This window comes from Gastrolobium bilobum, unplaced genomic scaffold (assembly GCF_033153095.1).
Source record: "Gastrolobium bilobum isolate Gb01-03AN ecotype WA unplaced genomic scaffold, APGP_CSIRO_Gbil_v1 utg589, whole genome shotgun sequence".
Classification (NCBI taxonomy): Eukaryota; Viridiplantae; Streptophyta; class Magnoliopsida; order Fabales; family Fabaceae; genus Gastrolobium; species Gastrolobium bilobum.
In genome coordinates this window covers 84,863-103,392 of record NW_026898229.1, presented here as the reverse complement: position 1 = coordinate 103,392, position 18,530 = coordinate 84,863, and the positions used below count along the sequence as shown (strand labels likewise).

The 18,530-nt window shown below is 35.2% G+C and overlaps 4 protein-coding genes across 4 annotated transcripts; 2 read left to right on the top strand and 2 right to left on the bottom strand.

Annotated features, from left to right (window-relative positions):
- Nucleotides 1-6,993: 6,993 nt before the first annotated feature.
- Nucleotides 6,994-7,669, top strand: LOC133314038 (18.5 kDa class I heat shock protein-like). Its single transcript, XM_061515472.1, has one exon. The coding sequence runs from the start codon at nucleotides 7,038-7,040 to the stop codon at nucleotides 7,518-7,520; it is 483 nt and encodes a 160-aa protein (XP_061371456.1). The 5' UTR covers nucleotides 6,994-7,037; the 3' UTR covers nucleotides 7,521-7,669.
- A 748-nt stretch (nucleotides 7,670-8,417) lies between these two features.
- Nucleotides 8,418-9,096, bottom strand: LOC133314041 (18.5 kDa class I heat shock protein). Its single transcript, XM_061515478.1, has one exon. The coding sequence runs from the start codon at nucleotides 9,092-9,094 to the stop codon at nucleotides 8,612-8,614; it is 483 nt and encodes a 160-aa protein (XP_061371462.1). The 5' UTR covers nucleotides 9,095-9,096; the 3' UTR covers nucleotides 8,418-8,611.
- Nucleotides 9,097-10,667: 1,571 nt separating this feature from the next.
- On the bottom strand, nucleotides 10,668-13,220 carry LOC133314047 (mitogen-activated protein kinase kinase kinase 20-like). The gene is made up of 3 exons (XM_061515482.1): nucleotides 13,011-13,220; nucleotides 12,588-12,893; nucleotides 10,668-10,919 (listed from the first exon to the last, which is right to left on the bottom strand). Exons 1-3 carry the CDS (start codon nucleotides 13,218-13,220, stop codon nucleotides 10,668-10,670), a joined length of 768 nt encoding a protein of 255 aa, XP_061371466.1.
- A 2,014-nt stretch (nucleotides 13,221-15,234) lies between these two features.
- LOC133314021 (18.5 kDa class I heat shock protein-like) lies at nucleotides 15,235-15,944 on the top strand. Its single transcript, XM_061515446.1, has one exon. It carries the CDS (start codon nucleotides 15,314-15,316, stop codon nucleotides 15,794-15,796), a length of 483 nt encoding a protein of 160 aa, XP_061371430.1. The 5' UTR covers nucleotides 15,235-15,313; the 3' UTR covers nucleotides 15,797-15,944.
- The last annotated feature ends 2,586 nt before the right edge of the window (nucleotides 15,945-18,530 follow it).

The following is an 18,530-nucleotide window of genomic DNA, read 5'->3' as shown; positions in this document are numbered from 1 at the left end:
GGAGTGTCCGTGCTTCCTAGCCAATGGTCGAGGTCGCGTGCGTGGTGGCAAGGCAGTTGTGCTCCGGTCGGTGACACACACCTTTACCGTGTTGGATTTTGTTGGATTTGGGTTTATGGGTATTTGAATTATAAGAAGCTTGCAGTTTCTCTCCTAGTTTCTTTCCTTTTCTTTTTTACTTCTCAAGAGTAACTAGAACTAAAAAGTCCCATCTTCACTTTGCTTCAGCATTTTTTATAAAAAAAGAAAAACAAGAAGCCCCAACATTTTTCTTGGAGTTGATGGTTTAAAGGAAAAGTTGGGTTCTCCAATGTATTGCAAGACAATCAAGCGGCTGATTAGTTATGGATCTTCTCCAATTCCCTCTTTTGGAGCAAATTTAATGTGCTCCTGCGCACATGGTCCAGGAAAAGAGACAAAGACAGAGAAAGAAAGAGAGAGAAAAAAAAATATGAGGAAAGAGGAGAGGAGAAAGAGGGGGGATCATTGAATTAATTCCCCTCTTTTGGGCATTCCTTCAAGTCCTCATTTCATACTTGTTTCTATTTTTTGTCGTCTTTCCATGTCATAATAGATTGAGATGGCTACAATTGCGATGCCTTGTCTGGGTAAAAGAGTTTATAGCCTTGTATTAATGGGGATGGAATGTCTTATGGGTTCATATTTCCCATGTCTCCAGCTGACCATATTGCAGTCAAATGCTATAGTGTGACAGGCTTCTTTTCCATTATGTGCATTTCCACCTTCTTCTAAGCAAAACTTTTGTGTAAATTTTGTCAATCACTCAAAACAAAATATCCGCACTAAGTTGGGTTGCAGGTTGAGTGTGTGGAAGTGCCTTTCTTTTATTTTTTTCAAGATACATAAAATAAAAAGATAGGACATATGATATTTATAGCTATGCATTTAGAAATTATAAAAAATATTTATTTTGCCTTATTCAAGCTGGATCCACTATCATGCACCTATTTATTTTTTCAGATCATGTCGAGTCCTCTGTTCCGCACCTGTTTATTTTTCGAGCTCAAGTCGAGTCCACTGTCCGGCACCTGTTTATTTATTCAGCTCAAGGTGGATCTGTTTATTTTTCGAGCTCAAGCCGAGCCCACTGTTTAGTAGTAGTTTTTTTTTTTTAGCTCAATCCAGGTCCCATGTCCCGCACCTGTTTATTTTTCAAGCTCAAGTTGGGCCCTTTGTCCTGCGCATATTTAGTTTCCTGCTTAAGCTGAACTCCCATCCCGCATTTTATATTTTCTATTCAACCCGAGATTCCTGTCTCGCAATCATTTATCTTTCGTGTTCAAGTCGTGTCCTTTGTCCCACACCTTTTTATTTTCCTGCTTAAGTCGGGATCCCTACCCCGCATTTATATTTCTTGTTCAAACCGGGATCTCTATCTCATCATTATTTAACTTTTGGGCCACGTATTCGTCTTTGGTTGCTATTAAAGTTCCCAAGCTTATTGATATTTAATTTTCGAACTCCCATGTCCGTCGTTGGCCAATGTTAGAGCTCTCACGCTTGCCGTTATTTAATTTTTGGACCCTTGTGTCCGTCGTTGATCGTTGTTAGAGCTCTAATGCTCGTCGTTATTTAACTTTTAAGCCCCCGCGATCATCATTCTTTATCTTTACCATTTTAGAATCCATAACCCGCACCGATTTACCTTTCTTAGGACAAAATTGGAATTCTCGTCTTTACTTGTTATTTACAAAATTGGAATCCATAACGCACATAAAAAATTAATAAAAAAAAGGCAATTGTGAATGCCATATTTTGTCTTTATATATATATATGATCAACTTACACCGATGTAAAAATAACAAGTCTTACACCAAATCATAACCATTAATTTCCGTGCATGTAACGGATAAAATTTATTAGTTATATTACATAATTAATTATTATGATCCAACTAATCTTAATCGTTAGCTGCACAAAAATGACCAGTTAAAATTTGATGTAAGACTTCTTATTATTACACCGATATAAGAATAATCTATCTATATACATATATACATACATATATATATATATATATATATATATATAACGATAAATATTTCTACAACCACTTTAGATAAAGTTATCTACAACTATTTCTTTTTAACTAAGTCTGATCGGTCATACATAAAAATTACATTTTTTCTCTCTGCCATGTCAGCCCACAATGTCTCAAGAGAGAGAAAAAAAGGACAGCTTTATTGTTATAACAATGTATGACTGGTCAGACTTAGTTAAAAATAGATAATTGTAGATAACCTTATCTAAAGTGGCTGTAGAAATACTTTATACACACACATATTTCGTAAGTGGAAGAAGGAGAATGATACCCGCAAAGATTAAGCAGTTTTTACTATTACACTACTTTTGTAATGCACTTGGAGGAACATGGTGTTATCTAGTTTTACATTTACTACTATACTGTTCCAAGGGTGTTTGCTTGACCTTTTGAAAACAAAAACTGTAACATACATAACTCATCAAGTAGAGTTCTTACCTGATGCTAATCTAATATTGGTGAGTGATTAATAGATTTCATGTTCTTGTATTCAAACATCACAATTTCCTATTGTCTTAGTTATTCTCTCATGCTTACAATTTATCTAGGTTACTAGAGAAGGAAGGATAACTTTATCAGGAAAAATACAAAGACATTCTCAGGATAGGCACTGATTTTATGGAACTTGAAGGTGCACATAGAACTGCTTTGTCTTCAATTAAGTCCTTAGAGAGAAGGGCCACATTCAAAACATTGAATGTCACCATGGAGGACACAGGTTCATTATGTCGTTAAGAATAAATATTCTTCTCTTGCTCAACTAGTTACAAAGTACACAAGGAGATCAAACTATGGTTTGTAAATTAATCTCGTCTGAAATTAGATGTTTTGTTAAAAATTATATAGATTTGGTGGCCTACCTTATTGGTCTTAAGCAGATATTTAAGTGGTTACACTTCATTTTAGTCTTTCAGAAACTCATGTCAAATTATTTTTACCTAGGTATATTGTTAGAGATATAAGTAATACATATGTTGATTAATTAATTGGTTACACACAATGCCATCACATTGTCATGGTGTATTTTTTTTTTAAGGTGTATTTTTGTGTGTAACAAAGAGATATATTTACAAAAATGTTGAAATTTACCTTGTTGGGAGGGCATTTAACTAACAACAAATATAAGTCTATGCCTTTTCATGGACATTCTGTCAGCATTTTCTCTACCATGCACTGAGGAGTCTTCCTTGAGCTAAAAATTATACAAAATTTAAAAAAAATGAAAAATCACAGAATATTTTTTTGTTATCGAATATTTTCCCATTAACTTTAACAAGCCGATAAATTTTGTGTTGAACAGAGGCGGCTTATCAACACTTGCAACATAAAAACCAAGCCATCAACACTGATCCCACAAAAACCAAACTAAATATTTACGGCAAAAAAATTAATTTAATGTTTTTTAATAAAATAATTACGCTTTTATTACATTTTTAAAAATAATTACGGATCTACTGCACAATGTGACGCCCCTTTCAGGCGTCACATGGGACGCCCAAAAGGGGCATCACATTATGCACTCTATATATTCCCCTTCCACTTTTACAACTCTTCACACCTCTTCTCTCATCTTATATCTCTTCTCTACCGAAATTCCTAACATCATACATACATAATCCTTCATCTTTAATTTAGTATTTGAATTTTATTTCTTATTCTATTTAAAAATGAGTTCAAATCCTAATTCTGTTCGTGTTGTGTTATATTACAACGGAAGGAAGGTAGAAGGTCGACGAGGTGTCATGTTTGAAGGTGAAAAAAGACCGACACGTATCCAACGCAACGCAACCATTGGCGAACTGCATCAGAGAATTCGGCAGAAGTTAAGTCTTCAAAGCAACCAATGTATCACTCAGATCACGACAAGGTTATGGCAATGTGATAAATACATTAGTTTGCAAGTGTTTGACGATGAAGACGTTGAGATGACAATGGAAGTATTTTTCAACAAGTCAATGATAGATTTTATGGAGTTGTATGTCGACATCGCCGCAGCGGAGAATGTTTCATTACCGGTGAGGTCAGTTGATTTAAATTCTCCTCGTATCCATCAACGTCTGCCGCTCATGCGTCTCCAGTTGGTAACATTTCTGAGGTAGATGAAAATGATCCAACTTGGGAAATGCACGACGAAGACGACGACGATGATGCACACATCGCAATGGAAGAACGTCTTCTGGCGGAGGATGCTAGTGCTTCAGATGGAGATGAAGGTGGTGAGATGGGTGCGTCTCAAATTCCAGGCTACCATGAACCAGTGGTCGCGCAAATGCCGCAATTGCATGACGTTGTGTCTGTCCTATTATGTAATCATAAAGGTAATTGATATAATTTGTATATACCTGAATTGATACCTGATTTAATATCTGATTTAGGAAGTTTGTATTAAAAACTTTTAATTATCAGATGCAGGTGACGAAGCTGTTATTCCTTTTTGGCAAGGAATTCCGCATTATTCGTTCATTGATTGGAGTTATCGAAGTGAACATGAATCATGCACTGATGGTACGGTTTCAGGATCGGGTTCAATACAAGGTCCGTGGCAACTGGGTGACAAGTTATTTGTGAACCAAGAATTTGCAACAAAAAAGATGTCCAAATGGCACTTAAGCACATGACCCTAAACTCACCATAATATAAAACAACAATGAAATTAATCACATGTAACAACACATTTTATGTACAAATTAATTAAGCAATGCCCTAATTTATTATCAACAAAATTAAGCACAAACCCTACGTTTTTACTAGAATCGACATTAATGAAATATTATTAATACGTAGTACAATCATTTATTTGTAATTAAATTATAATAAAACATCGGACACAAATTAAATCATACTGACATAATATTTAACCCTAAGTCACTAATAACTTCATAAATATGTACTAATCATCACACCTAACTGACTACAAAATTATCAATACACTCTCGCATTAATAACATCATACAAAATTTACGAAGTCACTATCACTATTTTCTAAATCACTATCACAAAAGAATAGCATGGTACAAAATTTCTAAGTGACTATCCTAATGTTCTAAGTCTCTAATATACAATAAATCCTAACATGTTTGCAAGGTAGCATTGTAATTTAAACGTATACATAGCAGGTATTACGAACTTACCTAAGTTGGCAGAGCTTCGCTACGAAAATCTTCGCGTTCGGTCGGGAGCACAAACCGTGGTTAGAGAGATGTTAGAGAGAGGTGAAATAGTGGGAAGTGAAATGGTAAAAAAAAGGGTATATATAGGGCACACATGAGATGCCCTTTTTAGGCGTCACATGTGATGCCCCTTTTGGGCGTCACATGTGACGCCCCATTGGGGCGTCTTCCTTTAGGGTGAGACGCCTGGGCGTCACATTGTGCAATAAATGTGTAATTATTCTCAAAACTGCAATAAATGCGTAATTATTTCATTAAAAAGCATTATTTAAATTTTTTTGCCAAATATTTACAGGTTCTGACTTAACAATCAGTAAGAGATTAAACGTCACATTTGTATTGTCTTTATTGGAGAAAAAAAAATTCCATGAGAAATTTTTAACCTGTACATTTACATGGTAGGCGTTTGACCAAACAAGTAAGGGCAACTAAAAATCAAAATGAGAGTATCTGAAGAAATAAATTCCTTTTTCCCATAGTTAATAATATACATAGAAGAAGTTTACAAATCACCAACTTTTAGCAATAGTAAAATTTCTTTTGCAATTTACTTCCTTACAAGAAAATGCCATCAAAATTCGTGGTCTTTTTATATAAATAAATAAATAATAATAATAAGTACAGTAAAATTGCAACGGGTTCCATCAAAATAGAGTGTTGGCAAGCAATAAAAAATAACATTGTTAAACTAAAAGGAAATTGTTTTGGAAAGAGCTTTATGATGCCGGCAACTTAAAAGTGACATCTTCAAGCTCCCTCGAGGAATTATAACCGTGATCAACATTAGTGATCGAAGGCATAATCAGTGATAATCAATTCAAAGTAGTTACATGATATTTATCAGTTTAGCAAAGCGAATGAAGACCAAGTATTCATGCTTGAGATTTCAGAACAAGTACATTTGCACCACCAACATTGTCTTTTTTTTTAAAATAAAAGAAAAAAAGAAAAAAAGTATCCAAATTATAAACAAGCTGGTTATATTGACTGTTATCCAACCGTATAAAGGGCTCAAAGAATGACACGCTCAGTAAGAGGTAATCCAAGATTCAAATCAAGTATAATTATGGATAATATCTATTATGGATACTAATCCTAATGCGACAGCATAGCAGACAGGCCTGAGCCCTCATCAGAGGCACCAAAGACCCACATCATATTACCCACAGGTAACTTCTATAAATACAAGGTAAACCCTAAAGGTACGTTACACTCTCTCTTACTGTTATGTTGTCACTGTACGCACACACACCCCATTGGCAAGCGTTATTAGTTCATTGTGCAAAGTGATCTGCTTGACTCAAGAGTATCTCTTTCATAGATACCTTGAAGAAGGCACTAGATCCAAGATCAACATACCAGCCTATTGGGCTAGACATCTCTGTTTCTAAGACAGAACATTGACAAATTTTTTTTTTTACAAATTACATTAAGTTTGATCGGTCAGACTTCAATAAAAAATATATGACAAGTCAGATTTAGAATAATTTATAAGTTTGTAAAAAAAAAAAAAAAATTATCAATAAAACATTTCCCTTATTTTAATTCTATATTTTTAGGAGTCCCTGTTAGCATTACCATTTATCAACATGGGTTGGGCTCAGGCGTATAAAAAAATGAAGGCCCAATTAAGTACCAATACGGGAATTGTGAAGAAAAGTCCAGAAGGTAATCGAAAATACCGGTTGCTCCTTCCGTTCTTTAAATACCTCGTGTGTCCCTTTTCAGAACATCAAACCAGATTACCAGAAAGCTGTTCTTTGTCAACAATTTCAATATCGAGAGCTCAATTAAGAAAAGAGAAGATGTCATTGATTCCAAGTTTCTTTGGTGGTCGAAGGAGCAATGTTTTTGATCCATTCTCCCTCGATGTTTGGGACCCTTTCAAGGATTTTCCTTCTTCCAGTTCTCTTTCTACTTCGTTCCCTGAATTTTCTAGGGAAAATTCTGCATTTGTGAGCACTCGAGTGGATTGGAAGGAGACCCCAGAAGCACATGTGTTCAAGGCTGATCTTCCTGGTCTGAAGAAGGAGGAAGTGAAGGTAGAGATTGAAGATGACAGGGTTCTTCAGATAACTGGAGAGAGGAACGTCGAGAAAGAAGATAAGAATGACACATGGCATCGCGTGGAGCGTAGCAGTGAGAAGTTCATGAGAAGGTTCAGATTGCCAGAGAATGCTAAAATGGATCATGTGAAAGCTTCCATGGAAGATGGGGTTCTCACTGTGACTGTTCCCAAGGAAGAGATCAAGAAGACTGACGTTAAGACCATTGAAATCTCTGGTTAAACAATGATCTTGCTCTGTCTCTTGGTTGTTTTTCTTACTTGTATTAAGTATCTTATTTTCAAACTATTTCACAAAATGGATATCATGTACCTTGAATTGTAAGGAAGACGTTGGGTTATGAATAATTTAATTGGTTAAGTGTGGTATTTCTCAAGTGAATTCTGTTTCAGGTAATACATTTCTGTCATGCGTTCAATTTATAACTTGATTATGGTAACTTTGGTATTTCTCAAATCAATTATTTGACTTATGATTAGTTGACAAATTTACAGTTTGGTATCATCAGACACCAGTTTTTCATATAATTATTCTGTACACCCACAATTTCAAGGGACATCAAGCTGACCCAGGAGTTATTACAACTTATATCAGCGTTAGGACAAGCCAGTTAGACCAAGGTTTTTTGAACCCTTCATTATTTTTTAGCAGTATACGTAATAATTTAATATTATCTTCTGAATATGATATCATGATTTGTTATTTCAAACTAAACTTCATCACTGACATGTACTGAGAAGGAATAAAATTTTACATGTTTACACGGCAGCATGGAAACAGGTAAGGCAGATACAGATCATGAGCATGACCCATAGTTTGAGGTAGGGCAACTACAGATCGAAGTGCTATCTGAATTGTGTATGCTTCTTTTTTTCTTTTTCTTTTTTTAAGTAAATGTATTGTGTATACTTCGGAAAAAGGAAAAGTTTACCAAAGCCTCTTTAGGCCTGTGCATTCTGTAATAGTCATTGTAAGGAGTCTTAACCCAAAGCTAATTTGTGTTTAAATTCTCAAAATTTTCAGTATTCTCAGTAAATCTATGGCAAATTAGTTAATATTATTTTCCTCGAAAACTGATTGTGGCCTGATATGAAAAATATTAGCAGACAAATCAGTTTGGAATGTAACAATATCTCACCAAGAAAACTATTTATTTATTTTATGCAATTACAATACATCATGCACATTACATGATATTTCCTCACACATATCACACAAGTAGTACAAAAATTAAGCATATCACACCATATATAAGCATTACAACAAAGAAAAGCACACGACTTCAAACCAAAAAACAGCTTAGTTTGTTTTATTTAACCAGAGATTTCTATGGCCTTAACATCAGGCTTCTTGACCTCTTCCTTTGGAACTGTGACAGTAAGAACCCCATTTTCCATGGAAGCTTTCACTTGTTCCATTTTGGCATTCTCTGGCAACCTGAACCTCCTCATGAACTTGCCACTGCTACGCTCCACCCTATGCCATTTATCATTCTTGTCTTCTTTCTCAACGTTCCTCTCTCCTGTTATCTGAAGAACCCTGTCATCTTCAATCTCAACCTTCACTTCCTCCTTCTTCAGCCCAGGAAGATCAGCCTTGAAAACATGGGCTTCTGGGGTCTCCTTCCAATCCACTCGTGTGCTCACAAATGCAGAATTTTCCCTAGAAAATTCAGGGAACGAAGCAGAAAGAGAACTGGAAGAAGGAAAATCCTTGAAAGGGTCCCAAACATCGAGGGAGAATGGATCAAAAACATTGCTCCTTCGACCACCAAAGAAACTTGGAATCAGTGACATTTTGTATTCTTCTTTTATCAGAACTTAGGAACTCTGCAGATTGAAATTGTTATCTGAATAACAAATAGGAAAGTGAGGTATTTAAATAAAGTGGACGACCAATCCTGAATTTTCTAGAAATCGTATTTACTCTCCGAAATTTGGAAATATTCTAGAATTATTGTCAGAGGACCCAGACAGCTCTAGAGTCTAGACATCGTTGTAGTTTGTGAAGCCCAAATAATTTGAGTTGAGATACAAAGGAAAAAAAATGTATAGAAAACCACTGGCGAGGCCCGATTATAAATCATTCTGAAAAAATAAGTTTTAAAATTTGAGTAGAACCTTTTTAAAAAAAAAATATAAATGCATAGAAATTGTTTATCGTCTTAATGTTTTTTTCTTCTTCATTTGAAACAATTTAAGCCTTTAAAGGGAGGAGTTGCTGATTTATTCTATTGACACTTTACTTATTAATAATAGATAACCATTTTATTTAATAGATACAATTAAGTTGGTTATTTAGTTCAAAATAAATAACCAACTTAATTTGAAAAACCATTATGATTAGTTATTTACTTTCTATTTCTATTATTGGATGGTACATTTTTTGGAGAAAGATTCCAAAGAATGAGGTGGAAACATGTTATCAGGAGTGAGTGAGTTTGTTTGATGGAGTTGCTTAACCCTTAAATAAAAAGGGAGGATTGCTGTAGAAATTAGGCATTAATCGATTGTCTCAGTAACGGGACATTTGATTCTTCTTAATAAAGTGATTCACTTCATTCTTCCTTCATTTATCTTCTTTTCTCTATTTATTGTGCATCTTCCAACAACAACAAAAAGAACCACATCAGATAATTAGTCATTTTGCGACAAAAGTAATACGATTCACATGTAAAAAGATAACAAGTTGAGTATAAAATATGCGCAAGCAAATTTTAGAGTATTCTTAGATATATGTCCAAGCTTTTATTTCTGGAAATCGAGAAACATGCGCAGACATATTCAAATTGAACATGAATTTGTACTATTCAAGATGGGATATAGATTGAAGATTTTTTTTTCTCCTGCAAACATAATACAAAGGTGTCGATTCCATTTTTATTTTTTCTCTTCCTTCTTTTTAGTGAATCTCGCCTTTGTATTATGTTTGCAGGACTTGTGGACACAAGTGTGGGTCCCATTTTTATTTTTTTCTTTTCTTTTTTCATTAAACGAGACCATTCATTGGATATCCAATTCTATTCCCTTGTACATTGTTGCACATTGATTTCTACATTTCTTATAAACAACTATTACAGTATTTCTAATAGGATTATATACTTGTTACGCAACTTCAAGCCTTGAAAGACATTTGTACTGTTTACGAGTATAATCCTTGATTGTTCTCATATTTTCGATAAACTTTACATATCTGATTTTAGCCCAAGCATCAACTACCACCCTTCCTTTGTGTATACATTTATTTGTTATTTGCAAAATTATTTATTCTTCTGTGTAGCCGTATTATGAATTCAATTAACAGAACAGGAAATAACAACGTGACACATACTTCTGTCATAAAGAACGAAACAGACACGTAGAATTTGTATCATAAAGGTATCCTCTTACAATCATAAGTGAAAAATGAGGACGACGAATTAACCATATGAAATCTTTCATAACCTCCAAAAGAATCACATGGAGAAAACAGAAAAGGATGGTGGAGAAGCTTGCTAGCAATCCATCTCTGACTAGGATTCTTGATGAAACATTTGCTCAAGAAATCTCTGCAATCCTCACTTACTCCACTAGGTATCTTCGGTGCTTCTTTAAGGACAATGCTTGGTCGAACCGAGAGTTGCTCGGGAATATTTCTTTCAGAGAGCAAGAGTGTAGAGTAGTAATCAGGATTGCCAACAGGAGCAATCTACTCTGACTAAGAGCAACCCTCTTCAACTATACGCAAGCGTACGTGTCAAGCAATATAGGGTATTATAGCCCCAGATTTATCGTCCTCAGGGAGCAGTTGTGAAGTAAGAAGCGCTAAAGGAAACTTAATTTGTAAAATGGAGCAATAAAAGAAATCACTATTCTCAGCTAAGCTTCACAAAGAGCAATCTCTGGGCAGCTAGTTAAACAATGTTAACCATTCTGAACCAGATGAGAGCAGTGAATGACTTAGCATGGTCATCGAATAAAATGGCATCAATTGAAGTAACTTTAAGAGCAGTCAACGAAACGAAAGTAAGAGCATCAGCTAGTAAAACACAGTTCAGTTATCGTGAGGAAAAGGTTGTGATAGGAATTGAGTTAAGATTAATTTCAGATACAAAAAGATCAAGTAGGTGTTACGGGTTCCATGTTTTCATCCCTTTGGTTAACCCTGCCTGGTAGCATGTTTTACAAGTGGATTTTGCTCCTTCCCTTGTTTTGCTATAGGTAAGCAGAGGGTAAGGCCTTACTCTCCACGTTACTCCATAGTACTTGGAGTTATATGCAAGGAAACCATGCTGCCTTCTCAAAAGAGCATGGATTCACATGGCAGTGCTCCCCATTCCAGGTGTTTATCCCTCCTTTCTTCAGGCTAAACTACCCCAGGATTTTGAGAATGCTCCACACGCCTTTGTCAGTGTTTCATCAACCGAGTGGTCCCGGGATGAGGTTGCCAGCCCAAAGGGTTTCACAAAATCAATAAATTAAACCAAAGAGCAACTCAAAATTCATTTATAAAATATGTGTTCCTTACAAAGCTATCTTAAGACAAAAGGGATTACTTCTATGGAACCCTCACCTACTTAGAGGAAGTTAGCTCCTAGTGAGCATTTTTACAAAGAAATAAGAAAACAAAGAGACAACCGGTCCTAGGATGGGTGCTGATCCTCCTCTTTATGAGGATTGCTTGTTCCTTTTATAGGGTTCTTCATTTGATCTCCATTGTTCCTTTCATCAAGGGTCGTGCTTTGTCTAAATCCTCTCCAATGGTAGCTTTGCTTCTTGCCAGCTTGGCCTTAAATGGAAGTGGTCCCCCTTGCTTTTGGCTCCCTTTGTGAGTAGGAGTATCGGATTCAAGGCAGCACTTCCACCTTCTCTGTTGTAGCTGACGTGGCGGCTCCCCATTGCTCAGCTTCTTTGCTTTCATACTGTAGCAGAGGCAGCACCTCCACCTTCTCTGCTGTAGCTGACGTGGCGGCTCCCCATTGCTTCCTTTGACTGCTGTTGTACTATAGCAGACTTCTTTTTCCTTTCTGCGCAACACTCCTTCTTCTCTCTTCATTTTGTGGTTCCTTTTGATGGGCCTTAGGTGTCCTGAACAAAGCAAACTAACCCAATAGTCATATGTGAAAAAGATAATGTTAAATTTGCTCCAGGTCTACCTTAATTCCCACTTTCGGCATTGCTCTGGTTCACTATTCAAAACAGTTGCTCTATATGAAAAGAAGAAGGTTGAAGGGAGTGATTTATAACCAAAACATGGGTTTTGTGGAACAATTTACACTTAATGGGCCTCAACTCTTGAGGACTATCAGACAACAAGCTTGTACATCATCTCATTTTTAGTTGGAATCATCTCCTTTGAAGTTGGAGGGTTCCTCCATACATTTAACCCAGTGATCATCTCTATGACTATACTTCCAAGAGACCATATATCCAATGATGTTTCAATCTGACCCTTAACTGATTCTGGTGACATGTATAACGGTGTCCCTCTAAACCTGAAATTTCTATACTCAGCATTGATAATCTCTTCTTTAGTCTTAGACAATCCAAAATCTGCAATCTTGAGTTGATACTTTGCATCATTCTTAGATGAAGGAAATAGAAGAATGTTATCGAGCTTTAAATAACAATGAACAACTCCAGCTTGATGAATGCAGGAAAGCCCTTTAAGAAGCATAATGGTGTAGATTCTTTCCTCACTCTCAAACAGTGGCCTTTTCCTAATTAAGTCTCATAGAGAACCATAAGGTGCAAATTCCATAACAAGATTATAGATGAATTCACCATTCTCAATAGTGAATTTGCCAAAACGGCATTGAAGGAATTCTTCACAACCAATCAACGATCTCATTATATTTTCTTCTCTCATCAATGAACTTATTGAGTGAGGCATTGAACTCTTTACAACCACCACATTCCATATGCATTCCTCTGGAGCAACCATGGCAGCAACCACGGACACTGACACGGGACACGACACGACACGCGGACACGTTAATTCTAAAAAATGACATATTTCAACATGTTGGGACACATTTTGATATTAAATAATATTTTTAATATGTATAATATAATTTATATTTAATACATATAACTGTCCATAATAAGTCATATAACTAATCAAATATTCAAATTTTATAACATAAATATAAACAAAAATATTTTTTCGTACCTTGTTAATTTTTCATGTCAAATTTTATAACAGAAAAAAATTGATTTGTAAATGACTTTTTTATTTTTATTAATAAAATAAAATTAAGACTAAAAAAAAACGTGTCCGAGTGTTGAGCACGTGTCCGAAAAAGTTGACTGCGTGTCGAAAAAGTTTGTCCAAACGTGTCGGAGAGTTGACCACATGTCACAAAATGTTGATCGCGTGTCGGAACGTGTCAGAGCGTGTCCGTGTCGGACACGTGTTCGACACGCCCTTTTTGTAAAAATTTGCATGTCCGGGTATTGGAGGTGGTATTGATATGAAAGAAATTAGAAACGAGGGTAGCCCTGAGACTTGAAGGGTACATTTTTTGGAGATAGATTCCATAGAATTGAGGTGGAAACATGTTATCAAGAGTGAGTGAGTTTGATGGGGTCTTAATCCTTGAATAAAAAGGGAGGATTACTGTAGAAATTAGGCATTAGTTACTAGTCTGAATAATGAGACATTTGATTCTTCTCAATAAAGTGATTCACTTCATTCTACCTTCATTTCTCTTCTTATCTCTATTTATTGTGCATCTTCAACAACAAAAACTAGAACCACATCAGATAATTAGTCATTTTACGACAAAAACAATACGATTCACATGTAAAAAGATAACAAGCTGAGTATAACATATGCGCAAGCAAATTTTAGAGTATTCTTAGATATATGTAAGCTTTTATTTCTGGAACTCCAGAACCATGCGAAGACATATTCAAATTGAACATGAACTTGCTCTATTCAAGAGGAGATAGATTTCTCCTATTATTGGAGAAGATTTTTTTCTCCTACATAATACAAAGGTATGAATTCTATTTTTTATTTTTTCTCTTTCCTCTTTTCAGTGGATCCCACATTTGTATTATGTCTCCAGGAACGGTAGACACAAATGTGGGTTCCACTTTTATTTTTATTTTTTTTCCTCTTTTCATTAAACCTCACATTTGTATTGTGTCTATTGGAGAGAAAAAATTTCTATGAGAAATTTATAACCTGTACATCTACATGGTAGGCATTTGACCAAACAAGTAAAGGCAACTAAAAATCAAAATGAGAGTATCTGAAGAAACAAATTCCTTTTTCCCATAGTTAATAATTTACATAGAAGAAGTTTACAAATCACCAACTTTTTGCAATAGTAATTTTTTTTTCGCAATTTACTTCCTTACAAGAAAATGCCACCAAAATCCGTGGGTTTTTTTATATAAAGAAATAAAAATAATAATAAGTACAGTAAAATTGCAACGGGTTCCATCAAAATAGGGTGTTGGCAAGCAATAAAAAATAACATTGTTAAACTAAAAGGAAATTGTTTTGGAAAGAGCTTTATGATGACGGCAACTTAAAAGTGACATCTTCAAGCTCCCTCGAGGAATTATAATCGTGATCAACATTAGTGATCGAAGGCATAATCGGTGATAATCAATTCAAAGTAGTTACATGATATTTATCAGTTTTGCAAAGCGAATGAAGACCAAGTATTCATGCTTGAGATTTCAGAACAAGTACATTTGCACCACCAACATTGTCTTTTTTAAAATAAAAGAGAAAAAGAAAAAATGTATCCAAATTATAAACAAGCTGAAAATTAGTTTAATTCTATATTTTTAGGAGGCCCTATTAGCACTACCATTTAGCAACATGGATTGGGCTCAAGGGTAAGGCCCTATGAAGTACCAATATGGGAATTGTGCAGAAAAGTCCAGAAGGTTATCGAGAATACCAGTTACTCCTTCCCTTCTTTAAATACCTCGTGTGTCCCTTTGGAGAACATCAAACCAGAAAGCTGTTCTCTGTTAACAATTTCAATATCGAGAGTTCGATTAAGGAAAGAGAAGATGTCATTGATTCCAAGTTTCTTTGGTGGTCGAAGGAGCAATGTTTTCGACCCTTTCTCCCTCGATGTCTGGGACCCTTTCAAGGATTTTCCTTCTTCCAATTCTCTTTCTGCTTCGTTCCCTGAATTTTCTAGGGAAAATTCTGCATTTGTGGGCACACGAGTGGATTGGAAGGAGACCCCAGAAGCACATGTGTTCAAGGCTGATCTTCCTGGTCTGAAGAAGGAGGAAGTGAAGGTAGAGATTGAAGATGACAGGGTTCTTCAGATAACTGGAGAGAGGAACGCTGAGAAAGAAGACAAGAATGATAAATGGCATAGGGTGGAGCGTAGCAGTGGCAAGTTCATGAGGAGGTTCAGGTTGCCAGAGAATGCCAAAATGGAACAAGTGAAAGCTTCCATGGAAAACGGGGTTCTTACTGTGACAGTTCCAAAGGAAGAGGTCAAGAAGACTGATGTTAAGGCCATAGAAATCTCTGGTTGAACTGATTATAGTTTCTCTGTTTCTTGGTTGTTTTTCTTACTTGTATTAAGTATCTTATTTTCAAACTATGTCACAAAATGGATATCATGTACCTTGAATTGTAAGGAAGATGTTGGGTTATGAATAATTTAATTGGTTAAGTGTGGTATTTATTGCTGTAACACTCGTGTGAATAAAATCCAACTTGTAGAAAATGTTTTGAGAAATGTGAAGAAACACCAGCTTGCAGTAAATATCATAATCCTTCTCAATACCAAATGAGAAAAGATTATGGTTGTTTTCCTAGAATTCAAAATATTCAGAATCTAATAGCAAAAGTTCAACTGTAAAATTGTAAAATCAAATAAAGGCAAGAATCATTTTTAGATAAACTTACTTGATACGTCACCACGAGCCGAACAAAAAACATAGCTTGTTTGCATAGACAAGCCAGCCAAAGGCATTGAAAATCTAGATAATAATTTTGATAATTAGCAAATCATTGTTTATAATCAGTCTCATAAAAATCAGAAGAATTTGTCAGCTATTGGGCTGACATTTTGGTTATCAATTTGAACTTAGTTTATGAAAATCAAGTTCGATCAACTCATGCGATTGAGTCAAAGACATTCAATCACTCAAAAATTTGCACAATAATCACTTCTCATAAAAATCTTGGATATTATAGAAAGGTATTTCTTATTGTGTTCCCAATTAGGAGAATATAGGAATATTTCTTACTGTGAGCTTATCATTAATTAATCATATTTGGATTTTATAAAATGAGTTGATGATCTATTCATATGGAAGGCAAAATAGGTCAAGAGTAATCGATTTGTTTTGGGTTTGTTTTACCTTGTTGGACTTGTGTCCGGTGGCCATTAGTGTAGCTCTATTTCTTAGTAGCTCATGGTTTGTAGGTGAACAAAGACTGTCTACTTGAAGAGATAGTGATAGTATCTACGCAGCAATGACAGAAATAGCTAGCGCGATGTGATCAAGAATCTCCAGCCGAAAGTCCAACGAGTAAGAATCAGGGGCGTGTGTGTACACAGATTGTGAGTGATCTGAGACTAGAATATGCAATGTGCTGAAGGTGATCCCCTTCTGGGCAGTGTTATGTTGCATATTAGACCCACGTATAGGAATCTGCAAAATAATTAAAAAACTGAATCGAATCTTGAACTGAGTTGAAATGTACTTAAAGTAACTGATTTTTAAAATTCAGTTCAAGAACCGAACCGACTTTTAAAGAACTAGTTCATGAACCAAATTGGTTTTTAAAACTAGTTCAAGAACCAAATCGTTTTCGAATCGAACCGAATTAAACCGTTTTCAAATCGAACCGAACTGATTTTTATTTTTTTTTATTTCATTAATTTTTTATTTTTTATTTTCATAATAGGGTCGACCCGAACAGGTTCCGAATCGAACCGAACCATTTCCAAACGAACATAATCATTTTTGAACCGAACCAGTATTGAATTGAACTGAACCAAATCGTTTTCGAACCGCACCGTTTAAACCAATTCGACCCATGCATATCCTTACCTCTGGGGATAGTTGAGGGGGTGAGAAATGGTCCAAAACAGTTTTCTCACATGTGATTGATGTGAGTAAGCGAGTGGTTTCAAGAGATAGCGAGTCGTAGACTCATGTCCCAGGTTGGTGGCCTCAAATGGGTTCATGAGTTGGCTGATAGCTATGTGGAGGCCCCAAATCAAAAGTAACCTGGGCCGCTGAGACAGTTCCTCGAGTGAAATATTTTCGGTATTCCAGGATCACGGAGTACTCGGTGCTCTTGTTACCAAATATAATAAAAAGTAATATTTTTATACTACTCTTATCTTTATATTTATTTCCACTCATATTTTATTTATTTTTTATTTTTGGGGGATCATATGCTCCTGGAGCACAGAAAATAAGCTCTTTTCGAGATGCTCCCTGAAACACCCATGATAGAAGGGTTTGCTAAAGTTCGCTATATAATATGGGTTTAGTGTGTGTCTTTTTAAAGAATGTAAGTTGTATCTTTTTAGTTTTTTATCTATGTACTCACGGTAGTGCATAGTTATAACATGAAAAAGTTACTTTTTTCACTTTTCACGTCAGCTGATATGACTGAGAAGAGATAAAAAAAAGCAATTTTTCATGTTATAACTATGTACTATCGAGAGTACATAAAGTAAAAAAATTAAAAGGACACAACTTACATCCTTTTAAAGGACAAATAATTTTCCCATCTAATAATACAGGTTCTTTTTCTACTTCTAAACTTGAAAGTTTTACCGTATGAAAGTCGATTGCAACTTAAAAAAGAAGAAGGAAAGAGAGGACTCAATGTAGTCATGAGTCATATAAAGCTATTATAATATAGAATAAATACCTTTTTTATTACTCAGCAAATTTCACGATGCCCGCTTTAGTTCCTAGCAAATAAAAGGCTATTCTTGGTCCCTAAGAAATTTAAAATGGACCCATTTAATTGAAATCGTGGTCCCTCACAAATTTAAAAAAGACCCATATTAGTCCCTCAAAAGGACTAAAATGGGTCCACTTTGAATTTCTTAAGAACCACGAATAGCCTTTTTATTTGCTAGGGACTAAAGCGGACATCGTAAAATTTGCTGACGAGCGAAAATGGTATTTACTTCATAATATATTTAGAGTTTGATATTTGTATTTGGTCTTTCAATCAAATCTTCCATAATTTTCTAATGAAAGACTCAAAAAAAAATTTGATGGAGGTGAAAAT